We start from the raw sequence: 25,474 nt of genomic DNA on the forward strand, positions 1-25,474 counted from the left end.
GGGCTGCAGTGTCATCTGCAAAGGGTATACCACCACCTACTCATGGGGCTGTGTGGTGAGTCAGTGAAATACTGTCGGTGAGGTGCCTAGCACAATCCTGGCACACAGGAGGCTCCCTGTCTGTTGCCCTCCTACGAGGTGAGTTCATTCTGACTTCTTTTATGTAGCCGAGCATTCAGTCTGCCAGGAGACCAAGCTACAGGGTTCATTTCTTCTTTATTTTTAGGGACAGTCCTCCCATGGTACCTAGTCTAGGTCTCAAAACACAGACGTGAGATGTATGACTGACGGGACTCTGGTCACATTATGTATTTTTATGAAGAACAGGGATATCCAGCGTTTACCTAATGTACACCTGGACACTCACCTTCCTACCAAAACATCCAAATCTGCCCAACTCCAGACTTCAGTCATCTTTGCTATTTCTGGGCCAGAGATCCTGTTTCCACGGTAGCTGGCTGCCTGGCTAGATGGGGGAGTCAGACAGCCCATAACCTCATGTACAGACAGGCTGGCAAGAAGCACAGTGGGGCTAAAAGAATCTAAACCTTCGGGGCTTCCCTGGTGGCTCAGTGGTTAAGAACCCACCTGCCAATGCGGGGGACACGGGTTCGAGCCCTGGTCCAGGAAGATCCCACATGCCGCGGAGCAACTAAGCCTGTGGGCCACAACTACTGGAGCCCATGCACCGCAACAAGAGAAACCACCGCAATGAGAGGCCCAAGCACCACAAGGAAGAGCAGCCCCCACTCGCCACAACTAGAGAAAGCCCGCGCCCAGCAACAAAGACCCAATGCCGCCAAAAATAAATTTAAAAAAAAAATCTAAACCTTCATCCCGGGTGACATCACCAGAGCAGAGCTGCAGGGCCCCATATGCCCCAGACACAACTGGACAAACCTTTTCCCATCCTGAATCGCCCACATCCCTCCCCGCGATCTGCCCTGCCGGTGGTCTGCACAGGACTGTGTCCTTCACGCCGCCATGAGGGGCGCGTGAGACAGAATGCTCAGGCCAGGATGGAATCGGGCCAGAATGAGGAGGAGTTTTCTTTTTTTTAACATCTTTACTGGAGTATAATTGCTTTACAATGTTGTGTTAGTTTCTGCTGTATAACAAAGTGAATCAGCTATATGTATACATATATCCCCATGTCTCTTCCCTCTTGCATCTCCCTCCCACCTTCCCTATCCCACCCCTCTAGTGGGACACAAAGCACCAAGCTGATCTCCCTGTGCTATGCGGCTGCTTCCCACTAGCTCTCTATTTTACGTTTGGTAGTGTATATATGTCTATGCCACTCTCTCACTTCATCCCAACTTACCCTTCCCCCTCCCCGGGTCCTCAAGTCCATTCTCTACATCTGCGTCTTTATTCCTATCCTGCCCCTAAGTTCTCCAGAACCACTTTCTTTTAAGATGAGGAGTTTTCTTTAAAGGCGTTTTGGTTTTTCTGCGGGACAGGGTGGGGAGTGGCAGAGAAGAGGACCTTCCCGCCCACCATTCCCACCCCAGCCCTCCCCAGCTTCCCAGTGCAAATTAAAGGGGAAGCGGGCACAGAGCTGAATGGTTCCGTGTCACTTACCCTTTGCCACACTTGGGGTTCGGGTTATCGGAGAGGAACATGGGCAGGAACCTCATGAAGTCTGCGCCCTGAGGCCTCTGCTTGCCCTCTGGAGTCAGAGGCCGGCAATGGACGCAGGCAGGGTCAACCACTGTGCAAACAGGTTGGGGGAGCCACGGTGAGAAGGATGGGTCTCCATATTAAAACATTTAAAAATAATGATAAAGAAGTGACGGGAATTCTTTTCCTGAATCCTTCTGTTTATCCAAAAGCTTCAAACACATGGTTTTCACAGTCAAACTTGAGGTCCCATCTTCATCTAACACAGGCTATACAAATTTTCTTCCCCAAGGCAGGTTTCCTGCTTTAAGGACGACCTCAGTATGTTATTATCAGAGCCCAGGACATCCATGTTTTTATCAAGAAAATCCTAGGACAGACTCAACGCTTTTACAAAACCATATGGCAACAGTGATAAACAAAGAAAAGCACTCCCATGAGAAGCTACGGCCAGATACCAACCAAGAGAGACCAACAGCATTGTTGGGAAAAGATGACAAACCTGAAAACCAGGGTCCCCTGACCTGGGCCTTGTTCAGCCTGCAGCCTCATGGGGGGCTGGAAAGGGGACAACAAGGTATCTCCAGAGTGAACAATGGAGGAAGGGGATGATGACAAGGGGAATGAGATGCAGCAATGGCAGACAAACAGGTGGACGTGGAGGTAAAATGCAAATGATTTTTAAATTATAATGTTAAAGTTCTTCAGAAAAGAGGGAAAGATCTGGAAAAGGATCAAGTACCTGACGCATTGCAGAACCGATCTGTGCTGTTGTAGACTCTACAGCAAGACGACTGTGGCTTGACCCAGTCAAAATAATCGTCAATCCAGGACGAGGGAGCAAAGCCTATCCGGGTACTAGAGAAAGGAGAGAAAGGGTTACTGATGCCCCCACAGGGAGGAAGTCTTCAGTTTCAGTCCCTTTTCTTGAAATCCAAAACTTCCTTTTCTACACCTTTTAATGCCACCCAGTCAGAAGACAAACCACATTAGTGCTTAATGGGAAAAGCTTCAGAATATGAGGTGGTAAATTTGCCCTTTAAAAGGTTTTGCTTAGGTAAAGCTAGAGTCAACCCACATTGTACAAGATAGATTTTCCAGAAAAAGCTATCTTTAGAGAGAGGTTTCAGGCCGAGGTCCCGGGCCAGGAGCCCGTCTGCGGCTGGGGTACTGACTAGTTGTCCAGCTGGGCGGCGGTGAAGATCTGCTGCACCAGCGAGTCATTGTTGCAGCCCAGGCCCCCGCACACCATGTTCTGCCCTTTCAGAGAAGCGTAGTCGTGCCCTCCCTCCACGACAAAGTACACGGGCGGGCCCGCGTGCAGGTAGCGATTGAGGGACTGGAAATAATCCGTCACGTAGGAGTCCTGAGAGAGAGAGAGAGGACAACAGGACACAGTGTGAACGTCCTGTGCAAGCGAGAGGGGGGCTCCTGGCCGAGATGCCTCAAGCCCAGGTTCCTGACTCCCTCCACAGCCAGCGCCCCCTCCCTACCCTGGGCCCAGGGGCTTTTCCAGTTGGTCCCACCGTCAGGAGGGCACCTCAGGAGGTCAAGACCGGCTGCTCGCGTTCTGTAGCCATGCCCAAGGCCTGTGAGCTCAGAAGGCCCGGGCCTCATGGGCAGAGCTCTGGGGAGGTTCCTGCAGTGCGGGAGAGCCTGCCAGCACCCACGTTTAGAAGCGGACATCAGCTGAAACACCCGCGTGAGTATTTTGAAAAATGCATTCACCATGGGCTAAATGAGTTAGAATAAAAAAGAAAGCGTCTTACATCCGGCATTGACAGAGACTGATCCAAGCCGATTTCTACTTTGTTCAGGACTGCGATACTGAATGACAGAACACCCACAAATACCGCTACCTGGAATGCGAAGTGAGTTACAGAGTTAGAGTTATCAGGATTAAAAACATAAATCATTTATCTATTTATTTATTTATTTATGGCTGCACTGGGTCTTAGTTGCAGCATGCATGCAGGATTTACTTCCCCGACCAGGGATTGAACCCGGGCCCCCTGCACTGGGAGCGCTAAGTCCTACCCACTGGACCACCAGGGAACTCCCTAAATCAAATCTTAAACACACAAAACAGGACTTTCCTAAACGAAAAGCAAGTTTAAATGACACGCTAAGATAACAAGGAGTCTGGGACAGTAGCCGAGGTCACGGTCTCAATAGTCAAGCCACCTGGGTTCAAATCCTGGCTCTGCCACTTACAAGCTGAGTGACCCTGAGGAAGTCACTTAACCTCTCTTAGCTTCTATTTCCTCCTCAATAAAACAGGAAAAATAAGACTTGTAACATCAGATAATTTTGTGGATTAAATGAGAAAATTCTAGGGATAATCCAGAATTTAGTGTAGTACCTGGTTCTGAGCACAATACCAGATATTAAGTGTTCAGTAAATGTTAGGTGTTACTATTACTTTTACTGGAATGAATTTACATTCTTTTAGTGGAAATGTGATAGATTATAGCTGTTGGTTATATCCAGTGTGTAAACTGTACTACAAAATGCTCTTGCATGGTTGCTGGGGATGAGGGACAGTGCAGGGGAGGGAGGTGGGTGACACTGAAGGTGCAGGACGAGGGTGATGGAACAGATCTATATCTTGGTGCTTACACGAATCTGCACATGTGATAAACTGACACAGAACTGGACACATACACTGTGCCAATGTCGAACTCTTGGTTTTGATATTGAACTACAATTATGTAAGACCTTGGGAGGAAACTGGCAAAGGGCAGCTGGGTCCTTCTCTGCACTACCTCTGTGACTTTCTACGAATCTGTAATTATTTAAAAACAAAACAACCAACTTAAAACAGAAACTCTTGCTTATATTGCCTGCTAAAAATATTTTATATATTTGTATATATTTGCTTCTGCATTCTTGTATACACACACACACACACTTAACAGCTGTCAGAATCCTTCCCAAGCACTCTGATTTCTTAGAAGGCATGTGACAACTTTGTTTGGGGAGAAAAACCACAGACAGGCTCCTACCACAATGGGCCGCATCCAGTCCTTAAGCAGAAGTGGAGCATAGGCGTCTCTGAAGAAGCGAAATAAGCAGCTCTCCGAGGCCTGGATGCCTGCTCTGTCTGCCGCGCCCCCGACACAGCAGAGGACATCCAGCCGGTTCTTCTGAGGGGATGAAGAGGAACAGAGGTCACCCTCCAGCCGCCTCATCTAGATTCTAGACTCAGATGAAACAGGCTGCACGCCTGATGACAACTTACCTCTTGCCGCTTTATGTCTAACCCCAAGAGACTCACAAAGCAGGTAATCTGAAGGAGGAAGTCAATGAGGACCGCCATCCCCGCAAAGAGAGAGAAGGTGTGCACAGCCGGCATCACGGACAGGCCTCCTGCGGGGAGAAGAGAGCAGCCACGTCCTTCCCAGCTGAGGGCTCAGCAGGCCTCACAGGCACATGCACGTATGAACACGCAGCACCAGAGCAGGCCAATCCCACAAGAAGAATCCCCCCAATCCTCCCACCCAAAGGCACTCTGCGCAGTCTGCGGGTGTCACACCAGAACCACCTGGGGAGGTTAAAATGTACGTTCCAGGGACCGGGCCCCATCCTACTTTATCAAGACAATGGGAATTCAACCCTAATTCTACTGTTCAGAATTCTGTGATCCCAACTCTATAATTTAACAAGCTCTCCAAGCAAATGCATGCACTTTCACATTTGAGATCCATTAACACAGGCCATTTCTTATACCACCTGCTACGTTTCAGTCCACAAGAGGGATGGTATTTCCCATCTGCTATTATATCATCCAGTCAGTCTCTCGGTTTAGTTACAAATGAGGATGCTCCAAGCGTCCTCCAGGCTAAGACTCAGAAGCTGAAAACTGGCTGCCCATGGGCCAGATATATATAAACCCATTTTAGAATTTAAAAAGTTTTAAAAAAATAAGTAGCCAATATTTAACAATGAGATTCACAGTGTCACTTGAGAGAAAAAAAAATCTAGATTCACAGCGTCGCTTGAGAAAAAAATTGGACCTGGCAGCACTGGGCCAGCAACACATAGCTGCCTCTTGCAGATGGGAGCCCAGACTCTGGGTGCCACGGTCCCCGCTGCTCCTCCTGTCCCCCCAAAGTCACTCCAACCTTGAGGCCCAGGGTCAGCTGCTATCACCAACACACTTGCACTGGGTTTTTTTTATAATAGAAAAAGAGGAAGTAACTGTTTTGCATCTGTATCCATCAGAAGAAACCAAAAGAGCCACAGGTTTGTTTCACAGTGCACTGCTTTGTGGAAATGGGGGATGATATATGCTAATGGCGTGTCTGTGTCCAAAGACCACACATACGATGTCCCTCCCATGGCCCCCTGTAAGATGACCTGGTGGCCCCTGCAGGCATTTCCATTGGAACCCACGGATAGTGTGTCTTCCCTGGACTTACTGGGCGATTCTAATCAGCATCCTCTGCAGAGGATGTGATCAGTTTTCTCTTACTACATGCCATACATGGGGGTGGGGAGTGCCCTGCTGGTAAGACTACCGATTTCTCCACACGAAAGAATACAGAAGTGCTGGGTTTTGTGCCAGCTTATTCTGGCTCCTTGTATTGAGGAAAGATTGAAGAACTTCTGCTCATTTACGAGGCTGCTTCCCAGTGACCTGTGTGTGCAGAGGTGGGGAGACTGCCTTTCGGAACAGTGGCAAACACCTTGCGAGCTAATAACGCCTGTGATTTTGGAGTTGCTGCCGAGAGTGCTGTGATGGGAAGGACTCTGTGGCTGTCCTTCAAGAGTGCTATTTTCAAACCCCAGCACTCGCCATGGGTGCCCTAAACGTGGAGGGGGAGGAGTCCTAGGTATCTGAACCCCAGCATCAACACCATCCTGAAACAATGTGATAAGGAGGACACTTGCTGGAAATTCCCTGGTGGTCCAGTGGTTAGGATGCCATGTTTCCACTGGTGGGGGGGCACAGGTTGGGGCGCGGGTCCAATCTCTGGTGGGGGAACTAGGATCCTGCATGCCACGTGGTGTGGCCAAAATTTGAAGAAATTAAAAATTAAAAATAAATAAATAGGGCTTCCCTGATGGTGCAGTGGTTGGGAGTCCACCTGCCGATGCAGGGGACACGGGTTCGTGCCCCGGTCCAGGAGGATCCCACATGCCGCGGAGCGGCTGGGCCCATGAGCCATGGCCGCTGAGCCTGCGCGTCCGGAGCCTGTGCTACCACAACGGGAGAGGCCATAGCAGTGAGAGGCCCGTGTACCGCAAAAATAAAAAACAAACAAACAAACAAACAATAAAAATAAATAAATAAATAAATAAATAATAAATAAGAAAGAAAGAAAGGAAGAAAGTAGTTTAAAAAAAGAAGACACTTGCTAATGGCACCTGGGATACTGCCACCAATTTTTCTCGTGCTCCACTCTGACACTTTCCAATCACAGAATAAAACTTAAAAAAGAACGCAAAGGGTCATATACTGATACACCCAGGCTCAGCAAACCTCAGGGTTGGCAGATTCAAAGAGTAATTACCTAAGAAAAATGCTACCGTCTCTGAAAAGGACGACAGGAAAATACTTGGAGCCACTTCTCCCAGGACCCGGCCCACCTGCTGGTCCAGCGTCTCCCCTTGGAGGCGTTCATCTCTCTTAAAAATAAAAAAAAAAAGTTAAACACATGACATTAAAGTTTCTCAATTACAATGCCACCTTTTTGCTTCTTTGGTGCCTTGTGTTAACCTGATGATAAAAAATGATTAGTAGCATCTACTTGTTGTTTGTAAACTTTATACAATAAAGCGGAGGACCCCAAACTTCTCATGTTGATTCATTCGGGATATTTCTGAAGCCCGGAGCCAGGTAACAGGTGAGAATCTAAAGGAAGGACTGCATCAGGTTATCAGGAAAATACATGCAACGCAGGCTGCAGGTGGCTGGACCTTTAAATAACACTCCTACATGCCACTGGGTCTTTGCCCAGGTAAGCGCTACAGGACAAGGGACCCTGGGAGAACCAACGGATTGACGTCATTTTTTACATCAGTGGGTCCTGTGTTGACCTTTTGCCTTTTAGTGGCACCTCTGACAAATCCCTCATTCTTCTACACTATATTGAGAATCATTTTAATAGCTGTTGTGCCCAAAATATTTTCCACAAGTGTGTTAGCCCTTTTTGCACACATGTTGCACATATTTTAAAACCAAATTCTCACTTTATATCTATGCCACCAACCAAAGAGAATGTTGGTCTCAATCTTCTTGGTCTCAAAATGTCCAGAACAAGTTACAGGCACCAATAAGCAACACAGAGGAACGGAAACGACGTCTCCACGTGTCACACTCAAATACTCTGCATGGAGCTGAACAGCCGTATGTGGAGTCTGGTACTCGGTCAGACTCTGTGAGACTCTGAAATGCACCTGGTAGGTCTGGACCAGAATGAAGATGTTGTCCACTCCCACAGCCAGCACCAGGAACGGGATGACTTCTATCACAATGAGGGTGAAGGGGATCCCGATGTAGCTGAAGATGCCCAAGGAGCACACCACCGAGCTCAGCACGATCAGGATGCCCGCGATGCCCAGGGAGATTTTCGAATCCACCTGCAGATGCCACAAAGACATAAATCCTCATTTAGGGTGTTTTTTGTCCTGTTCCTAAAAGGTCCTCATTTTCACCTCTTTACCTGGATACTGCCCATCTAGATTTAAAAGTACAGTTCCCGGTTTGAGAGAAGATACGAAAAGTTGTCTAGGTCTTCCCTAGCAACATATTTTATCAGCCTACATTCTTAGGTGATGGCATGTTAGAAAAAAAACTGGATTATGTGAAATAAACTTTAAGTTGAAGATAAGAAATTGGAACTGAAGAAAACAGATGCAGGAAGCAGAAAATGTGACAAACAAGTAAAACACAGGACAATTTAAGGCAGTTCTGAACATAATGAATTAGGATTAAGCAGAGGCAAAAACATGCCATCACGCTGTGTACTGCCATTTCCCTCTAACACACACACACACACACCTACACACCCCACTTACCAGAAACGTGCTACAGCTTTTGATATGCCCCAAGGCTATGGAAATATATAAAAACATGATGCCATAGCTGATTAGAACAGTGAAGACATCACTGTTACTTTCACGGTTTATTTCATCTTCAATACTTCGTTCAGCCTTAAAAGAAATGGTCAGATTTGGATTCTTGTAGTTTTTCACAAAATTAATAAACCTAAAAGGGTAAGCAAAATTTTGTATTTTTAGTTAAAACTTAGTGACAACTAAGTAAGGAACTTCTTCTTAACTTCTATGACACAAAAGCCACACTTAACCCTTATACCTCATTAGGACCTTCTACACTGGCAAGGAGAAGGTAGGACACTTCCAGATTACGAAGTTCCAGACATGCTGAGTTTTCCAGTATTTAAAACAGGTTTAGAACAAGTTTAAAAACTGCTTCATGGTCTCACTTCTTTTTTACTAAAAAAGATTTCTAAATGAAGTATATTATACTACAGACATATGCTCATGGAGCAAAAAATTTAAAAGTTGATCTACAGATTCAATGCAATCCCTATCAGAATCCCAGCTGACTTTTTTGTAGAAAGACAAGCTGTTCTAAAATTCACATGGAATTGCGAGGGGCCCAGAATAGCCCAAATCTTCTTTTTCAAGAAGAACAAAGTAGGAAGATTCACACTTCCCAATTTCAAACTTAATACAAACCAATAGTAAGCAAGACAGTGTGGTTACCAGCACAAGGCAAGACAGGCATACAGATCAAAGGATCAGAACTAAGAGTCCAGAAATATGCCATGTATCTGCCTTCACCTAATTTTCAATAAAGGTGGCAAGACTATTAATGGGGGAAAGAATATCTTTTCAACAAATGGTCTGGGGCAACTGGAGAGCCATATACAAATAAATGCAGTTGGACCCTTACCTCACACCATGTATAAAGATTAACTCTTAACTCAATGGATAAAAGACCTTTTAAATGTAAGAGCTAAAACTATAAAACTCTCAGAAGAACACAAAGGTGTAAATGTCTAGGTCCTTGGGTTAGGCAATGGTTTCTTGGCTATGACACCAAAAGTATGAATAACAAAAGAAGATAGATAAATTGGACTTTACTGAAATTAAAAACTTCTGTGTTTCAGAGGATACCATCAAGAAAGGCAAAAACACAGACTGGAGAATGGGAGAAAATATTTGAAAATCATACATCTGATAAGGGACTTGTAGAATATATAGCAATTCTTATAATTTGATAATAAAACTACAAATAACCCAGTCAAAAAAGTGGGCAAAGGATATGAAGAAACATTTTTCCAAAGAAGTTATACAAATCGGTGCCTGAAAAGATGCTCAAATTCATTAGTCATCAGGGAAATGCAAATAAAAACTGCAATGAGGGAATTCCCTGGTGGTCCAGTGCTTAGGACTTGGTGCTTTCACTGCCGTGGCCCGGTTCAAGCCCTGGTTGGGGAACTAAGATCCCGCAAGCTGTGCAGTGTGGACGAAAAAACAAAACAAAAAAACTGCAATGAGATACCACTTCACACCCACTACGATAGCTAGAATCAAAAAGTCAAATAATAAACAAGGGTTGGTGAGGTGTGGAGAATCTGAAACCTCCATACACTGCTGATGGGAATGTAAAATGGTGCAGTCACTTTTTTTTTTGGCTGCGCCACACAGCATGTGGGATCTTAGTTCCCCAACCTGTGGAAGCAGAGCCTTAACCACTGGACTGCCAGGGAAGTCCCATTGGTGCAGTCGCTTTGGAAAAAAGTCTGCCAGTTCCTGAGAGTTACCGTATGACCCAGCAATTCTACTCCTGGATATATACCATCCAAGAGAAATGAAAACATGTTCACACAAAAACTTGTATACGAATGTTTGTAGTATTATTCCTAATAGCCAAAAGGTAGAAACAGCTCAAATGTTCATCAACTAATGAATAAATTTAAAAAATGTGGTATATCCACAGGATGGGATATTCTTCAGCCATAAAAAGGAACGAAGTACTGACACATGCTACAACTTGGATGAATCTTTTTTTTTTTTTTTTTTTTTTTTTGCGGTACGCGGGCTTCGCATTGTTGTGGCCTCTCCCGTTGCGGCGCACAGGCTCCGGACGCGCAGGCTCAGCGGCCATGGCTCACGGGCGCAGCCGCTCCGCGGCATGTGGGATCCTCCCAGACTGGGGCACGAACCCGTGTCCCCTGCATTGGCAGGCGGACTCTCAACCACTTGCGCCACCAGGGAAGCCCGGATGAATCTTGAAAACATTATTCTAACTGAAAGAAGCCAGACCCAAAAGTCCACGTACGTGATTCCATTCATATAAAAGTCTGGAATAGGAAAATCTAGAGACAGAGAGTAGATTGGTGGATGTGTAGGGCTGGGTATTAGGAGGGTGACTACTAAAGGAGACGGGATTTCTTTCTGTGGTAAAGAAAATGTTCTAAAATTGACCATGGTGATGTTTGCACACATCTGTGAATATACTAAAAGCTACTGAACTGTACGCTTTAAATGGGTGAACTGTATGGTATATGAATTATATCCCAACAAAGCTGTTCAGAGTCCCTGTCCTCCTCGGTCCCCTCTTCCCATTCTCTAGAGGTTATACCACAGCTAACCGGTTCCCAGGTCATTTTTTGATATCTTTTCTAGGCATGGATGGCATGCATAGCATATATTTGTCCAAACATGCTGACTGCAGTTTTTATTTACTATCTTGAACCATTTATTTATCTCACCATCTTTAATGACGAAATAATATTCTACTGTACTTCTCCCTACTAATATACACTCAGCTTGCTCAGGTTTTGCTGTTAGAAAATAATGCAAGGAACATTTCCGCATGGATACTTTTGCATTCTTGTTGCAGGGATATGTATTAAAAGAATGTTTATAGGTAAATTTATTTCTAGATTTTTTTTTCGTAGCGCCACCAGTACCAAGTGAAACAAATGGCATAACTTAGATCTGCTGTTGGTTAATTTAGTTGAACTAAGTGTAAATGCCTCCTGCTACGGCCCACCTCCCCGCAGAAAGAACAGCTTGTTTAGACCCTGTGAGCGACTCACTCTCTTTCCCAGGCCTGGGCCCTCTGGAGCTTCTCTGTATCATTACGGTAATTATTGACAGGAAAGGTAATCACCAGGGCTGTGGCGTTATTGTAGTTTTGATCTAGAAAGGAAAAAGGTGACATCAAAAAGCAGATTACAACCTTGCAGAAAACTAGATCAATACGAGGGGAAAATCACAAGCCAGTTAGGTGCCTGGTTTCTCATGGGGCTGGAGCCTATACACACCTGAGCTCGAGGAACACAACAGGAGATCTGGTGCCCGTGTGGTTCAGCTAATGAAGAAAAAGGACCCTCGTGTGGAAGTAGGCACAGTTGTCATTCTTATCATCATTACTACACGGCACGTGCATGGTGACAATTTCAAACAGAGCGGAAAGGTGTTCAGGGACAAGCCTCTCTCCTCCCTGAGCCCCCGTCTGTGTCTCAGCTCTCCTCCCCACACCGTGGCACTGTGACTCCTTCCAGCCGCGGTCCACGTGCATGAGCACAGTCTCCCCTTCCCTCCTTGTTTACACAAGCACTGACACACCCTTCTGCAAGTGCTGCTTTTAAAGTCACGTCCTGAGAATGCTCTGTTTTACTACACAGAGAGCGTCCTTATTCTTTTTTCTGCTGTATGATATTTCCTAGTGTAATTCAACCAATCTCCAGTTGATGGCTATCTTTGCAAATGTTTTTGCTATTATATACAGAATTACTACAAAGAATAACCTGATATTTCCAATATGTAAGATGTAATTTGTAGAATCAATTCTTATAAGTACCATCACAGAATCAAAAAATATGTGCATTTCTAATTTTGATAGATTCCCCCCAACCGCCCTCCAAAGAGGCCATCCTGTTTTTCATTTCTTTCTTCAACAATATATTTACTGAGACCTACTCTGTGCCAGACATTATCTTAGAGACCATGGATACATCAGTGAGCAAAGGAGATAAAAATCTCGGTCTTCCTGGAGCTTATATTCTAGCAACCATTTATACTTCCACCAACAATGTGGTTTCCCCACATTCATCCACAAAAGATTTTATCAGGCACTTAGATCTTTGCTAATCTCTTATGTAAAAGATTGAAGTGAGAGGCATTTCACTAATTTGCAGTGAGGTTCAGCATTTTCCCCATGTAACTGAAAGCCACTTGTATTTCTTCTTCTGTTAACACTCATACGGCTCTGCCCACTTTTCTTTTGGGTGGCTGACCTTCTCTCTTTTCTCCAAGAGCTCTCCACGTATTAAGGAAATGCTGTCTGTTATGTATACTAACTTTTTTTTTCTCTCCAGTTGGCTGTTTGTCTGTTTTTTAAACTTTATGTTTGTTCTCTACACAGGAATTTTAAATTCTCATGCAGTCAGATTCATCAGTGTTTCCTTTTGTGGCTTCTGCATTGTCTGTCCTGCTTAGAAATGCCTTCTCCATTTAAAAATTATTTTAAAAAATTCATCCTGCATTCTCTGCTAGTACTTTAATAGTTTCACTTCTTATATTGTAATCTTTGTTCCATCGGAATTTACTCTGGTGGAAGGAATAAGGTAGAGAACAAATTTAATTTTGATGGCTGTGGCTACCCAGCTGGTGACACCATCTTTTCCCCACTGAGTAGAAACCACATTGTGTTACATAAGGCAGAGTAAAATTTAAATACAGCTCACAACTTCTCCCTTCCCACTGGATGAGGAGAAGAACATCTGGCTTCTTCATTAGGCTGGAGAAAAACCTGTTAGGCTGCCTGTAATTAGGCTTCAGATGCCAAAGCTGTCACATGATTCATTACCCCATCATACCTAATATAATCTGCTCCAAGGTGCTGCAGGAACCAGCAAAGAGCAAACCCACAGCCTCTCCCACTATAAAAGTGTTTGAATTCTTAGCCAACTGGTTTAGAAGGAAAAAATCTATCCACTTTGTTTCTTTCCCCCATTTCACATATTCTCTCTCCCCCATTACAGATGTTCTTAACCAGAGGGCCACAGACTCCACAGGGGCTCTCTCAAGGAGTTTCAAGGGTTCCATGAACTCCCTGAAACGGAGCAATGTATTACGTGGATGTACACAATGGCATTACTCTGGGAAAACGTCCTTAGCTGTCGACAGCTTTCCCAAGAGTAACCTAAAAATGGCTAACACCACTTCCTTCAAATGCACAATAAAACCCAAAGCCAAAGGAAATATTATATTTGGGACCCAATATACTGGGTAAATAATAAGAGTGCTCGATAGATGAAATCGTCGTTAATTACCACTTGACTGTTAATGACAGAACCAAGACTACGTTATCTAGCAGGAAAAGTAAAAGCTTCTCTCACCATCATAGCCTCCTAACACAAGCCACGGGAACACTGGTCCACCAAAGGTCCCCAGGCAAGGATCGTGGAGCAAACTGGTGTCATTCAGGGAGGCGGGAGCCCTGCCAAGAATTCAGAAAACACCACCCGATTAGAACAACCTTAAGACGTCACAGAGACCTAAACATTTACGCAGCAGTCATGAGGCGGATTAAGAATGTGGGCCTGAGGTTGGTTCCCTGGATGAATAACAACAGTTCAGTAGTTGCTTTTGGGAGCTCAGCATCACTGAGAGGCAGGCACGTGCAGCGCAATGTGGTTGATGTCACCTGCTGCACAGAGGAGGGGGCCGCTAATCCGTGGGGAAAACCGCCACCGTAAAGAGAAGAGCTGTAGGGCCTCCCTGGTGGCGCAGTGGTTGAGAGTCCGCCTGCCGATGCAGGGGATACGGGTTCGTGCCCCGGTCTGGGAGGATCCCATATGCCGCGGAGCGGCTGGGCCCGTGAGCCATGGCCGCTGAGCCTGTGCGTCCGGAGCCTGTGCTCCGCAACGGGAGAGGCCACAACAGTGAGAGGCCCGCGTACAGCAAAAAAAAAAAAAAAAAAAAAAGAGAAGAGCTGTACAGACCAGGTCTCTAAGGCTGAGGGGGGCTTCACCTGGGAGGGAGGAAGTGAGGGCTTCCACACACCACACTGGCGGGAAGAGAAGAAAGAGCGTGAGGACAGGTACAGGAGGGGATAGAGTGGACGGTGGCCTGAGGGACCACAGGAAGTCCTGGGTCTAGAGCATGGGGTACCCATGAAGGGGGGCCTCCCAGGCAGGGGGTGGGGCTAGGAAGGAAGAGGGAAGCAGTGGAAAAAAGGGGTAGGCGCCGTGCTAAGCAGTTTGGATTTTTATCCTGTAGGCACTGGGGAACAATCAGGTTTGGGCAAAAGGGAGGTCATGAGCTGTTTGACAAAGATAACTCCGGTGGCAAAGTGGAAGGAGGTCTGGAAGTAGGAAAGAAAGAAGCAGGGAGACCAGGCCAGGGACGCCAGCAGTGCACGAGAGACAGACAGACAACCGGTGACAGGGAACCAGCATTTTAGCACAGAAGTCAGGCGGAACCTGGGCACACGTGAAGGTATATATATATATAATAATGTGTATATAATGTGAACCACCGCCCTTCAGCGCCGAGGGACAAGGGACAGGCTCAGGTCCTGGAGGTCAGGTCACTGCTGGGGGCGAACAGCAGGGCTTCAGGGCTGCACAGAAGCTGAGTCCTGTCAACCCACACATGTGGGGCTCTGCCGCCACACTGCAGGCTTGAGGGCTCATGTTGAGGTTAAAACCCACAAGAGTTACATGAGGAAGAGTCCAGGCATCCCATAAGCGGTAGGCGTTGATGCCATCATGTGATGCGGAGGAAGCAGGAGGTCTGTGCTTGGTTCTGGGCCAGCCCGGCTCCTGCAGGGCCTGCGTGCCCCCAGGGGGAACAGCCCAGGGAAAGGTGGAGGGTGAGGAGGGAGCTGAGAGCTGGGGACGCACAAGCAGAACCACAGACAACACACACCCCTGCTGCGCAGGAGAGGAGGTGCTCACGGTGGCGTTTCCACACCTGTGTGAACCACGCTCCCCTCGGGCAAAACACCCATCTCATGCGTCTCCCCTGCGGCCAAAATTCTGTTGATTTTTATTTTGTAAAACAAACAAAGAGAAAATAACTTTTTTCTTTAAAAATTAAAGTTAAATAATACTGAACCTTTTTTTCCAATTGCCCGTGGCTGCCCTGTACCACCTGTCCTTCGGAGAACACTGCTTTGGGTACACGGGCTACACTTATTGTTTCACGGGCTTGTGTTTATAGATGTGACATCCTGAAGAGAGTAAACACAGCCCAACCACCTAGAGTCAGTCATATTCCAGTAACAAAAAGAGACGGAACCTAAGGTCACCAAACCACAGGTGACAAGGAATAATTTCTCTGCTTCCATAATGAAGAAACAGCCAGGGCTTCCCTGGTGGCGCAGTGGTTGAGGGTCCACCTGCCGATGCAGGGGACACAGGTTCGTGCCCCGGTCCGGGAAGATCCCACATGCTGCAGAGCGGCTGGGCCCGTGAGCCATGGCCGCTGAGCCTGCGCGTCCGGAGCCTGTGCTCCGCAATGGGAGAGGCCACAACAGTGAGAGGCCCGCGTACCGCAAAAAAAAAAAAAAAAAGAAAGAAAGAAACAGCCACAGTGGTGGTCTGATTGGCTGAACAGCTGTCTCTGGGCCAGATATCAGGCCAAGGTACATGGCATCCAGAGACAGCAGCCGCAAGCCGCTCCTCCTGCCGCGGGACAGGCCTAAAGATCACCTCACAGGTCACCAAGCACGGCTTCTCTGTGTCTAATTCAAGCCACACACGCACCCTGCCCAGCCAGTCGAGCCTCCGAGGGGAAGCAGCTTCAGTGCCCTCCGATCTAACTGCGCTCTAACCCAGCCCCCACTCCTCGAGGGGCTGCTGTACGTTCTAAAAACTCAGTATCATGAAATAAATTTATACTTGAAAGACAAGAAAAAGCACTACAGGCTTCTATTTTTGCACTATTTAACCAGCTCAGGAATGCCTGGGGTGGTGTGGTAGATGCAACTATGTGTTATCAATCCAGGCGGGAGTCAGGGGCTGAGTGGTACCTGCTGTTCCTCAATGACACACCATGAACGCCCCGCCCCAGGGCCTTTGTACCTGCTGCCCGTCTACACGGAACACTCCCCCCACCCCCCCACCCCAACTCTCCCAGGCCTCTGTCTTCCCTTCTGCTGAGCAGGTCTCCGCTGCACCGAGAGGAGCACGCCCCCTGCACTCCCCGCCCTCGCCCAGCTTCCTTTCCCCACAGCATCGCCTCGACCTGGCACCATCTCAACCCGGGCGTCAGGGCCAGCGGCTACCGTTCACCCTCTGCCTCCCTTCATTAGAACGAAGGCTTTGCCGGGAGGATCCCGCTGTTTATCCCTGCTGGGGCTCCAGTACCTACAGCGGCGTGTGGCCACAGCAAGGGCTCCAATGTTGGAGGAATGAAGGAAGGACTGTCCCCGCCACTTACCGAACGCAGTACAGGAAGTGTGTGTGGTAATCCGCGTACGCAAAGTAGTAGTCTCCTACTCTGTGGTCCAGCACGGAATGGCTGTTCTGGAAGTAATTTAACACGCTCATGATGGTGCAGTGCTTGTTATATGGTGAGAGGGGGGCCAAGCAGATGTCCTGGAGAGTCACAGTCTCATTGTTGTAAGATGCAGTAATGTTCTCGATGGCTGTCTGGAAGTCAAGAACCTGAAGGATGATTTTGAAAATAAACAAACCCAGAAATGTATCAGGTTTCCCTCAGAGGTTGACTAACCGTTATCACCCGGAGGGGTCAGAAGGTAAAGAGTATTTGGCGAAACTCCTTCCTGAGACAGGGAAGGCTGAGACACACGATGGGTAAAAAAAAATAAAATAAAATAAAAAAATTTGTCTTTAAACATATGTTTGGTGACTTCCCTGGCGGTCCAGTGGGTAAGACTTCACCTTCCAATGCAGGGGGTGAGGGTTCAATCCCTGGTTGGGGAGCTAAGATCCCACATGCCTTGCAGCCAAAAAACCAAAACATAAAACAGAAGCAATACTGTAACAAATTCAATAAAGACTTTAAAAATGGTCCACGTCAAAAAAAAATCTTAAAAAAAAAACAAACATATTTTTGCTGAGGAACAGCAAACTGGGATGGAGACCCCACCTACAGGCACCCAGAGAGAGGAGGGGGCACCACGAGAGGTCAGGTCCCAGCGCAGGACACACGAACATCTGCCCTCCCACCCTTCTCCACAGGGACCCACGAGGCCACAGAGGGGAGCCTGGGGTCATCTGCCTGATCTTCCTGACACTCCCTCCCCTCACAAACAAATACCACCTTCCTCCATACTATGATTATTTATGTATATTCTCGTACTTTCTAATAGAGAATATATTCCAGGAGGTAAATGACAACATTTGCACCTTTTGCAACAAGCTGGGAAAAAGCAACAGACAGTCATTGGGTGGAAAAAAGATCCTACTAAAGTCTTGAGAATATTTTGATGTTTTTTCAAGCTATCAAGACTTTCTGTAGGGCAAGAGCAATGTTTATAGGAAAAACCATGCAACTGTGCAATTGTTCATTAAAAAATAAGTGGATGCAGTTTATTTAAAGATAAGTGTGATAAGGGAGAACGGGCAGGTTTAAAAGCCTCTGTAAGACCACGGGATGGATCTCGTTCCAAATGCACCTCCCACCAAATGCAGGCAGGGAGCCCACATTCAGGCAACACTAAGTTCATTCCTGCAGGTGGATCAGCAGTGATCCAGCAGCTCCTTCCTAGGTCCCCAGGACAGCGTAAGAGGCTTTATCCCTTTAGGTCCTGGTGTATTACTTTTTAATTACCACGGGAAAAATTCCATAAGTTCTTAGGTGAATTATAAATACATTCTGTTTCAAAAGAGAAACGCTCATCTCAATTTCAAGCAAGACCATCTGTATGAAATAAATACCAAAGCGGTCTACAGGAAATTTTTCATTAAATTCAACAGCTATCACTTTTTTGAAAATTAAGTGAAAAGCGCCTTTACTTTTATCATTAAGGTTCACAAGATAAACCACCACACTCAGCCTCAAACCCACATCAAATAAACTGGTCAAAACCTGACAAAGTGCCATGTCCCCCGGAATTGATTTCTGCAAAGAGCAGATTACCTGGTGCAAGATGTCTATGGCAAGTGGAGGCCCAAAGGGCACGTCGGCTCCAGAGGGGTAGGGCTGGTACACGTGCGGCTGGGTGAGGGGGGCTTGGATGATGAGCTGCTCGGTGCGGAAGAAAGGTCCGAAGTGTGTGTCAAAGTACTCCTTCTCCCGGCGCGCCTGGCTGCCGGGCGCAGACCAGAGGTCCACCGGGTCTGTTGTGACCTGCACGAACACCAGGCCCGAAGAACAGGCGGCGATGAAGGCCACGGAGAAGAACACGATGCATCCGGGGTGTCGGACGCAGAACGAGCCCCACTGTGCGAAGAGCCGCTGGAGACGGGCTTCGAAGGCGGCACCCAGAGAGTCACAGCAGGACGGCCCCCCTGGAAGAGCGGGAGAGGAAGAGAGGGTGGAGGTTAAGAGCCAAGCCATTCCTGAAAGTCGGAACGGGGAGAGCATCAGCTACCACTGCCCATAACGGGACTTGCGCCCACACAGGACACACCGGGACGTGCACAGGACGATCCCCTGCCCGCCCCCCACCAGCTACTTGTCTGCTCTGGAAGCGGCCCTGCTCACCTGCCCACACCTATCCCCACCCCTAGAGGAACAGTGCTCACACACAAGCCTCGGAAAAACAAAGTGCTCTCAGCACTCTGTCCAGAGTAGTTCCCTCCAACCTTTCCTGCTACCCTGGCTCTCAGCCCGCCACGCTGGCGCCTCCACAGCTCTCATCCCAGGCCAGGATCATTCTACTGCTATTATTAACTGCGTGGCTCTGATCTGCCACCCTGACCAGGTTGTTAGTGCCACAAAGGCAAGGACCCTGTCTCCATCACAGCCGTGTCCTCGGCACAGGCTCAGGGCCTCTCCTGGAACAGGCATATAAACGTTTGTCAAGGAAACGAATGCTCTCGTGCCAACATGGTCCCAACCCTTTTAGTTAAGTACTAACGTGCCTACCTTTGTCACTGGCATTTACAGAGAAAGCAATATTGCCATCAATGGGGGTGTACTCGGAGACAAAATACCGTTTTCTGGAAAATAAAAGCATGCAAGTCGTGTTCATGGACCTCGGCACAGTGAGGCTGTTCTTCTAACGTTCCCACGCGAGCTTTCCCATTGAAAGCTCACTTCCTCATCCTGTTTGCTTCCTCCCTAATTGGTGCCTGCCTTCCCTTAAGTTCTCTTGCTCTGGGTCTCTCTGCTCATCAGTCTCAGGGGAGAATTTATGAGGGTATTAGAAAAAAAGTTAATAAAGGATAATTTCACCTTGTAGCCCTCATTTACATTTAAAAGTTTTAGGTTCTTTAAAAACACAGTAAACACTATATTGCAGGAGCCACGAGCACATCTAGTGCCTGGATCTTGGTTTCCACACACCAGTGTCCAATGAGAGGGGCCAGGACTCCTCGCAGAAGAGGACGCTTCCAGGGCTGGAGCAGGGCAAGTAAGAGAACACCTTGTGATTCCAGAAAATAAGAACAAGCTTGAGAATTGGGGGGGGCATGCTTAAAAAAGCATAGGAGCCACCAGAAGATGCTCCCAGTGGGTGAAACTGGGAAAATTTAGCAATAAGATAAATGATGATACTGAACAGAGACCACAGAATGTTTTTTAAAAGTCCATGATGTAAACGTAACTGAATAAATAAATAAGTAGAGAAGAAGGGATAACCCTGTACAGAGTAAGCCCAGTTAGTAAATGGAGAAGGAACGAGGGAAATACAAAGGCACCAGCAGGCAAACACCACAGGAAATAAGTGTTGAAGACAAGATCCACGGGTGGATGCTAAAATCAGTGGGCGACAGTTTGAGGAGAAACAAGGTATTAACATAGTCTCAACATACCTCCTCTAAGATACTTATCAACTCCAAAGGGAGAAATAGTAACTTCACTATTACTGTAGTGGAGAAACCCAGCAGACACCTTCTTAACCAAGTGATCGAGGCTAACCTCACCAGTGATGAGACATATTGACATCATAAGCCCTTGATATGATACATTGAGAAAGACACGTCACTTCTGTGATATTGTCAAAAACACCTAACCTCAACCTAATCACGAGAAAATATCAGATAGAGCCAAACTGGGGCACATTTTACAAAATAACTGACCAGCACTCATCAAAAGTGTCAAGGCCATAAGAGAAAAGGAAAGATGAGAAACTGTCACAGATTGGAGGAGATGAATAAAACAAAAAGTGAACGTGACATGGGATCCTGAAACAGAAAAAGGGTGTTAGAGAAAACACTGGTGAAACTTGAAAAAAGACTGTGGTTTAGCCAACAACAGTAAACCAATGTTATTTTCATGGTTTTGATTAAATTATATCCCATGGGTGATGTGCGTTGTAACACTAGAGGAAGCCAGTAGAGGATATAAATAAACTCTACTATTTTTGTACCCTTTCGGTGAGTCTAAAATTATTTCAAAATAAAAAGTTTTAAAAACATGTGTTGTCCTAAGTCAAGACGCAGATATCTAAAAGGACTACAGTATTGCATTTGAAAGGATTTGAATCAGATTTGGCTCATGAGACTCTGTTAAAGAATGGCTGCTTTAAATCACATGCCATTTTGAATAAATCAATAAAACTGACTTCAAATGTTTCAATGGCTAAATAGGCTTTTGATTATTGACTAGTTGCAGGGCATAAGCAATTCGTGGAATGGTATTCATGCAGATATTTGTTTCCTATTCTAATGAACCAAAGTCTACTGAGCGAAAGCTAGAAGTGCCACTTGGGTAATTTTGCTCTTCTTGTCCTGGAGGAAAAACAAAACGGATTACCTGTAGCACCACACGGCAAAGAATGCACCAAAAAACACGAGCAGGAATGCCATGTAGGTGCTCCACATGATGACGTACATGGCGTCCAGACCCAGGATCCTCCAGGGAACAGGAGGGGCTGGGGGCTGGGGCTTGGGCCCACAGACGATCGAGCAGTCCTGGCAGCTGCAGGGCCCCGTGACCTCATCCACGGACTCGTCACAGCCCTTGGTGGCATTGTTCATGGGCTCCATCCCATGGGCTGGCAGATCTGTGGGAAGGATTGTGTTGAGTGAGAAAATTTCCATTAAAAAAAAGCAAACACTACAAGGCTTGTATTAAATTCTATTTAAACCCAATGACAAGCACACTGAAAGAAGTAACACAAATGGAAGAATAAAAAGGACTGGAGGTTTCTGGGGGATCAAGTTATGTTTTGCTGCTTAGTCCTGTAAAATTTTAAGTTAACCTCTATAACTCTGGGCATAGGGTTTGTCACTGAGATCCAAGTCCACCACATTCCACAGTAAACCTTCAATCAAGTTTTATCTCCACTGAGGAGCTAGTCTAATGCTATGGCAGAGCTTTTGAAAAAACTTTTTTTAAAAAACAGCTTATTCCTTCAATTCTGTAGCAACACCTGAAGGCAATTCTTCTCTCTCCACTCCCATGCCCAGCCCCTAACCAACCAGGGGTAGGATAAATGCTCTAGTTACCTCTCTCGCTGGAGGAAACTCTAGGACCTAGGGATCTGAATTTATCTTCCTACTGCAGGTTAAGGTTCCTGGGCTTTAAAAGAAATCCTAATACACCAAACGTGGAGGTCTTCATCCCCACCTGAAAAGACGGGCGTGATGGTGAAGGGCGCCTGGCCGTTGTCCTTGTTGAACATGTACTCGATCCAGTTAGTGGCGTTGCAGGCTTCGGCCTCCTTCCCACACAGCAGCCCCAGGGCTTTCTCATTACTTGAGGGGGCCTCCACGTCCCTGCAGGCATTGTACATGGCTGGCAGGGGAGTAAGGGAAAAGGCTGAAGCTGCGCTGCTTTAACTCACCAGATGAGATCTTACCAGAGGCCTCTCACGTGTGACCTTGGAAATCCAGACACACTGCAAGCGGGAGCCGCGGGCTGGGACTCGGGACAGTAAACACTAAGGGCGGGATCGGAGGTCACCTCTGAAACCAGCTTGTCACCCTACAAGTAACATCAGGCCAGGTTCCAAGCAACTTAAAAGTCAAAGACAGTAAAGGCTTACATCATCCCGGTATCACCCCCAGTGCATGCAACAGCATCCTGAAGGCCGAGCAAGGAGAAGCGAAGGATCTGAGTGCCTCTTCAGCCAGCAAAGCTGGTTCCAGGAAGCTCTACAGCTGAAGAATGCTGGCACTTCCAGGGTGAAAACTGGTTTCAGGACAGACTTCACATATGAATGACCCTAATACCACTCTCTTTTGGGGTTTTATTTTAGTATGCATAAAGACAACACACGAAGTAAGAATGTCAATGACATTTTGCACATAAGGAAGCAGTGGTAACGGGTCCTATCTTAATATTCAATTACCCGTCCCTGCTTGTTAGAAACCTCCCAGGACCTTCTTCCCCTAAACTTTAAGGAGCTACTTATAAATTCATTGTGCTTTACCCTCACTCTTGAAAGACAATTTAGCTAGAGCGATAGTAGCTTCTTTAGAACTATGATAATTCCATTGCCTTCAGGCCTCTATCATTGCTGGTTAGAAAATCTCCAGTTGTCATTCTTTTGAAGTGATTTCTATCTTTTCTCTACTTGCTTTGAAGTGATTTCTATCTTTTCTCTACTTGATATTTGTCTTTAGAATTTTATAGTTTTTATGAGCTATATTTAGGTATGGATTCCTTTTTTAAATAGCTTTATTGAGATAATTCACATACCATACAATTCATCAATCTAAAGTTAAAATATAATGGCTTTCAGCATATTCATAGATATGTGCAATCACCACCACAGTCAATTTTAAAACACTTTAATCACCTTAAAAAAAGAAACCTGGTATCTTTAACTAATGCTCCCTTATCTCCCCCTCCCCTCAAGCCCTAAGCAACCATTCATCTACTTTTGTCTCTATAGATTTGCCTATTTTGGACATTTCATATAAATGTAATCATATAATATACAGTCTTTTGACTGGCTTCTACCACTTAGCATGATGTTTTCAAGGTCCATCCATGTTGCAGCATGGATCCATATTTCATTCCTTTTTATGGTCAAATAATATTGCGTCATATGGATGTACCACATTTTGTTTATCTATGTATCAGTTGATGGATATCTTCGTTGTTTCCACCTATTATGAACATATGTTTTCATTTCTCTTGTGAGTGGAACTGCTGGGTCATATGGTAACTCTGTGTTTAATTGTTTCAGGAACTGCCAGACTGTTTTCCAAAGTGACTGCACCATTTTACATCCCCACCAGCAGTGTATGAAGGTTCTAATTTCTCTACATCTCCGCCAACATTTGTTATCTTTTTGATTCTAGCCACCCTAGTGGGTGTGAAGCGGTACCTCATTGTGGTTTTGATTTGCATTTCCTTGATGACTAATGATCTCAAGCATCTTTCCATGAGTTTATTGACCATTTGTATAACATGTTGGAGAAATGTTTACTCGTTTGCCCATTTTTAAATTGGGTTATCTACTTATTGAGTTGTTAGAAGTCTTTGTATATTCTAGATACAAATCCTTTATTAAATACATGATTTGCAAATATTGCTTTCACCTCTTTTTGATGGTGTCCTTTGAAGCACAAGTTATTTATTTATTTAGTTAGTTAGTTATTTTTGCGGTACGCGGGCCCCTCACTGTTGTGGCCTCTCCCGTTGTGGAGCACAGGCTCCGGACATGCAGGCTCAGCGGCCATGGCTCACGGGCCCAGCCGCTCCGCGGCATGTGGGATCTTCCCGGACCGGGGCACAAACCCATGTCCCCTGCATCGGCAGGCAGACTCTCAACCACTGTGCCACCAGGGAAGCCCAAGTTTTTTATTTTGATCAAGTCCAAGATATCTATTTCTTCCTTTTGTTTGCTCATGTTTTTGCTGTCATATCTAAGAATTCATTGCCAAATCTGAGGTCATGAAGATTTATCCTGATGGTTTTTTCTTTTTTTTTAATTTTTAATCCTGATGTTTTCTTCTAACAGTTTTCTAGTTTTAGCTCTTACATTTAGGTCTTTGATCCATTTTAAGTTTTTAAATGCAATTTTTAAAGGATACACTCCATTTAAAATTATTGCAAAATACTGGCTATATTCCTCATGTTGTACAGTACATCTTTGAGTCTATCTTATACCCAATATTTTGTACCTCCCACTCCCCCAGGTTTATATGCTGCCCCGCCCCCGTTCGCCACTGGTAACCACTAGTTTGTTCTCTATATCTGAGTCCCCTTCTTTTCTGTTATATTCACTAGTTTGTTGTATTTTTTAGATCCCACATATATAAGTGAGATAATAACAGTATTTAATTTTGTCTGTCTGACTTATTTCACTTAGCATAATGCGTCCATCCATGTTGCTGCACACATTTTAAGTTAATTTTTGTATATGGTGTGAGGTAAGGGTACAACTTTGTTCTTTTACATGTGGCTATCCAATTGTCCAAGACCACTTGTTGCAGACTATTCTTTCCCCCATTGAATGGTCTTGACACCCTTGTCAAAAATCAGATGACCATAGATGTATGGGATTATTGTCAATTCTGTCTCATTTCTTTGTATGTCTATCCTTATACCAGTACCATACCATCTTGATTTCCACTCCTTGGTTAGTAAATTTTGAAACTGGGAAGTGTGATTCCTCCTATTTTGTTCTTCTTTTTTAGGATTGTTTTGGCTATTCTGGGTCCCCTGTAATTTCATGTGAATTTAAAAATCAGCCTGTCCATTTCTACAAAGAAGTCATTTGGGATTCTGATAGGGATTGCACTGGCTCTATAGATCAATTTGGGGAGTA

The 25,474-nt window shown here is 45.8% G+C and overlaps 1 protein-coding gene across 1 annotated transcript in view; it reads right to left on the reverse strand.

The window, feature by feature from the left end:
- NPC1 (NPC intracellular cholesterol transporter 1) overlaps positions 1-25,474 on the reverse strand; it is a 49,210-nt gene that overhangs the window by 5,164 nt on the left and 18,572 nt on the right. Inside the window, exons 5-20 of the mRNA XM_082640434.1 lie at positions 22,321-22,488; positions 21,505-21,754; positions 19,675-19,748; positions 18,724-19,094; positions 17,059-17,285; positions 14,010-14,110; positions 11,703-11,805; positions 8,647-8,836; positions 8,026-8,208; positions 7,140-7,254; positions 4,865-4,992; positions 4,629-4,769; positions 3,393-3,482; positions 2,799-2,989; positions 2,366-2,481; positions 1,585-1,714 (exon numbers count right to left, since the gene is read on the reverse strand). Coding sequence (XP_082496560.1) covers positions 1,585-1,714; positions 2,366-2,481; positions 2,799-2,989; positions 3,393-3,482; positions 4,629-4,769; positions 4,865-4,992; positions 7,140-7,254; positions 8,026-8,208; positions 8,647-8,836; positions 11,703-11,805; positions 14,010-14,110; positions 17,059-17,285; positions 18,724-19,094; positions 19,675-19,748; positions 21,505-21,754; positions 22,321-22,488 — 2,578 coding nt within the window. The remainder of the gene's footprint in view (positions 1-1,584; positions 1,715-2,365; positions 2,482-2,798; positions 2,990-3,392; positions 3,483-4,628; positions 4,770-4,864; positions 4,993-7,139; positions 7,255-8,025; positions 8,209-8,646; positions 8,837-11,702; positions 11,806-14,009; positions 14,111-17,058; positions 17,286-18,723; positions 19,095-19,674; positions 19,749-21,504; positions 21,755-22,320; positions 22,489-25,474) is intronic.

The sequence above is a fragment of the Mesoplodon mirus genome (assembly GCF_964341445.2).
Source record: "Mesoplodon mirus genome assembly, chromosome: 13".
NCBI lineage: Eukaryota > Metazoa > Chordata > Mammalia > Artiodactyla > Ziphiidae > Mesoplodon > Mesoplodon mirus.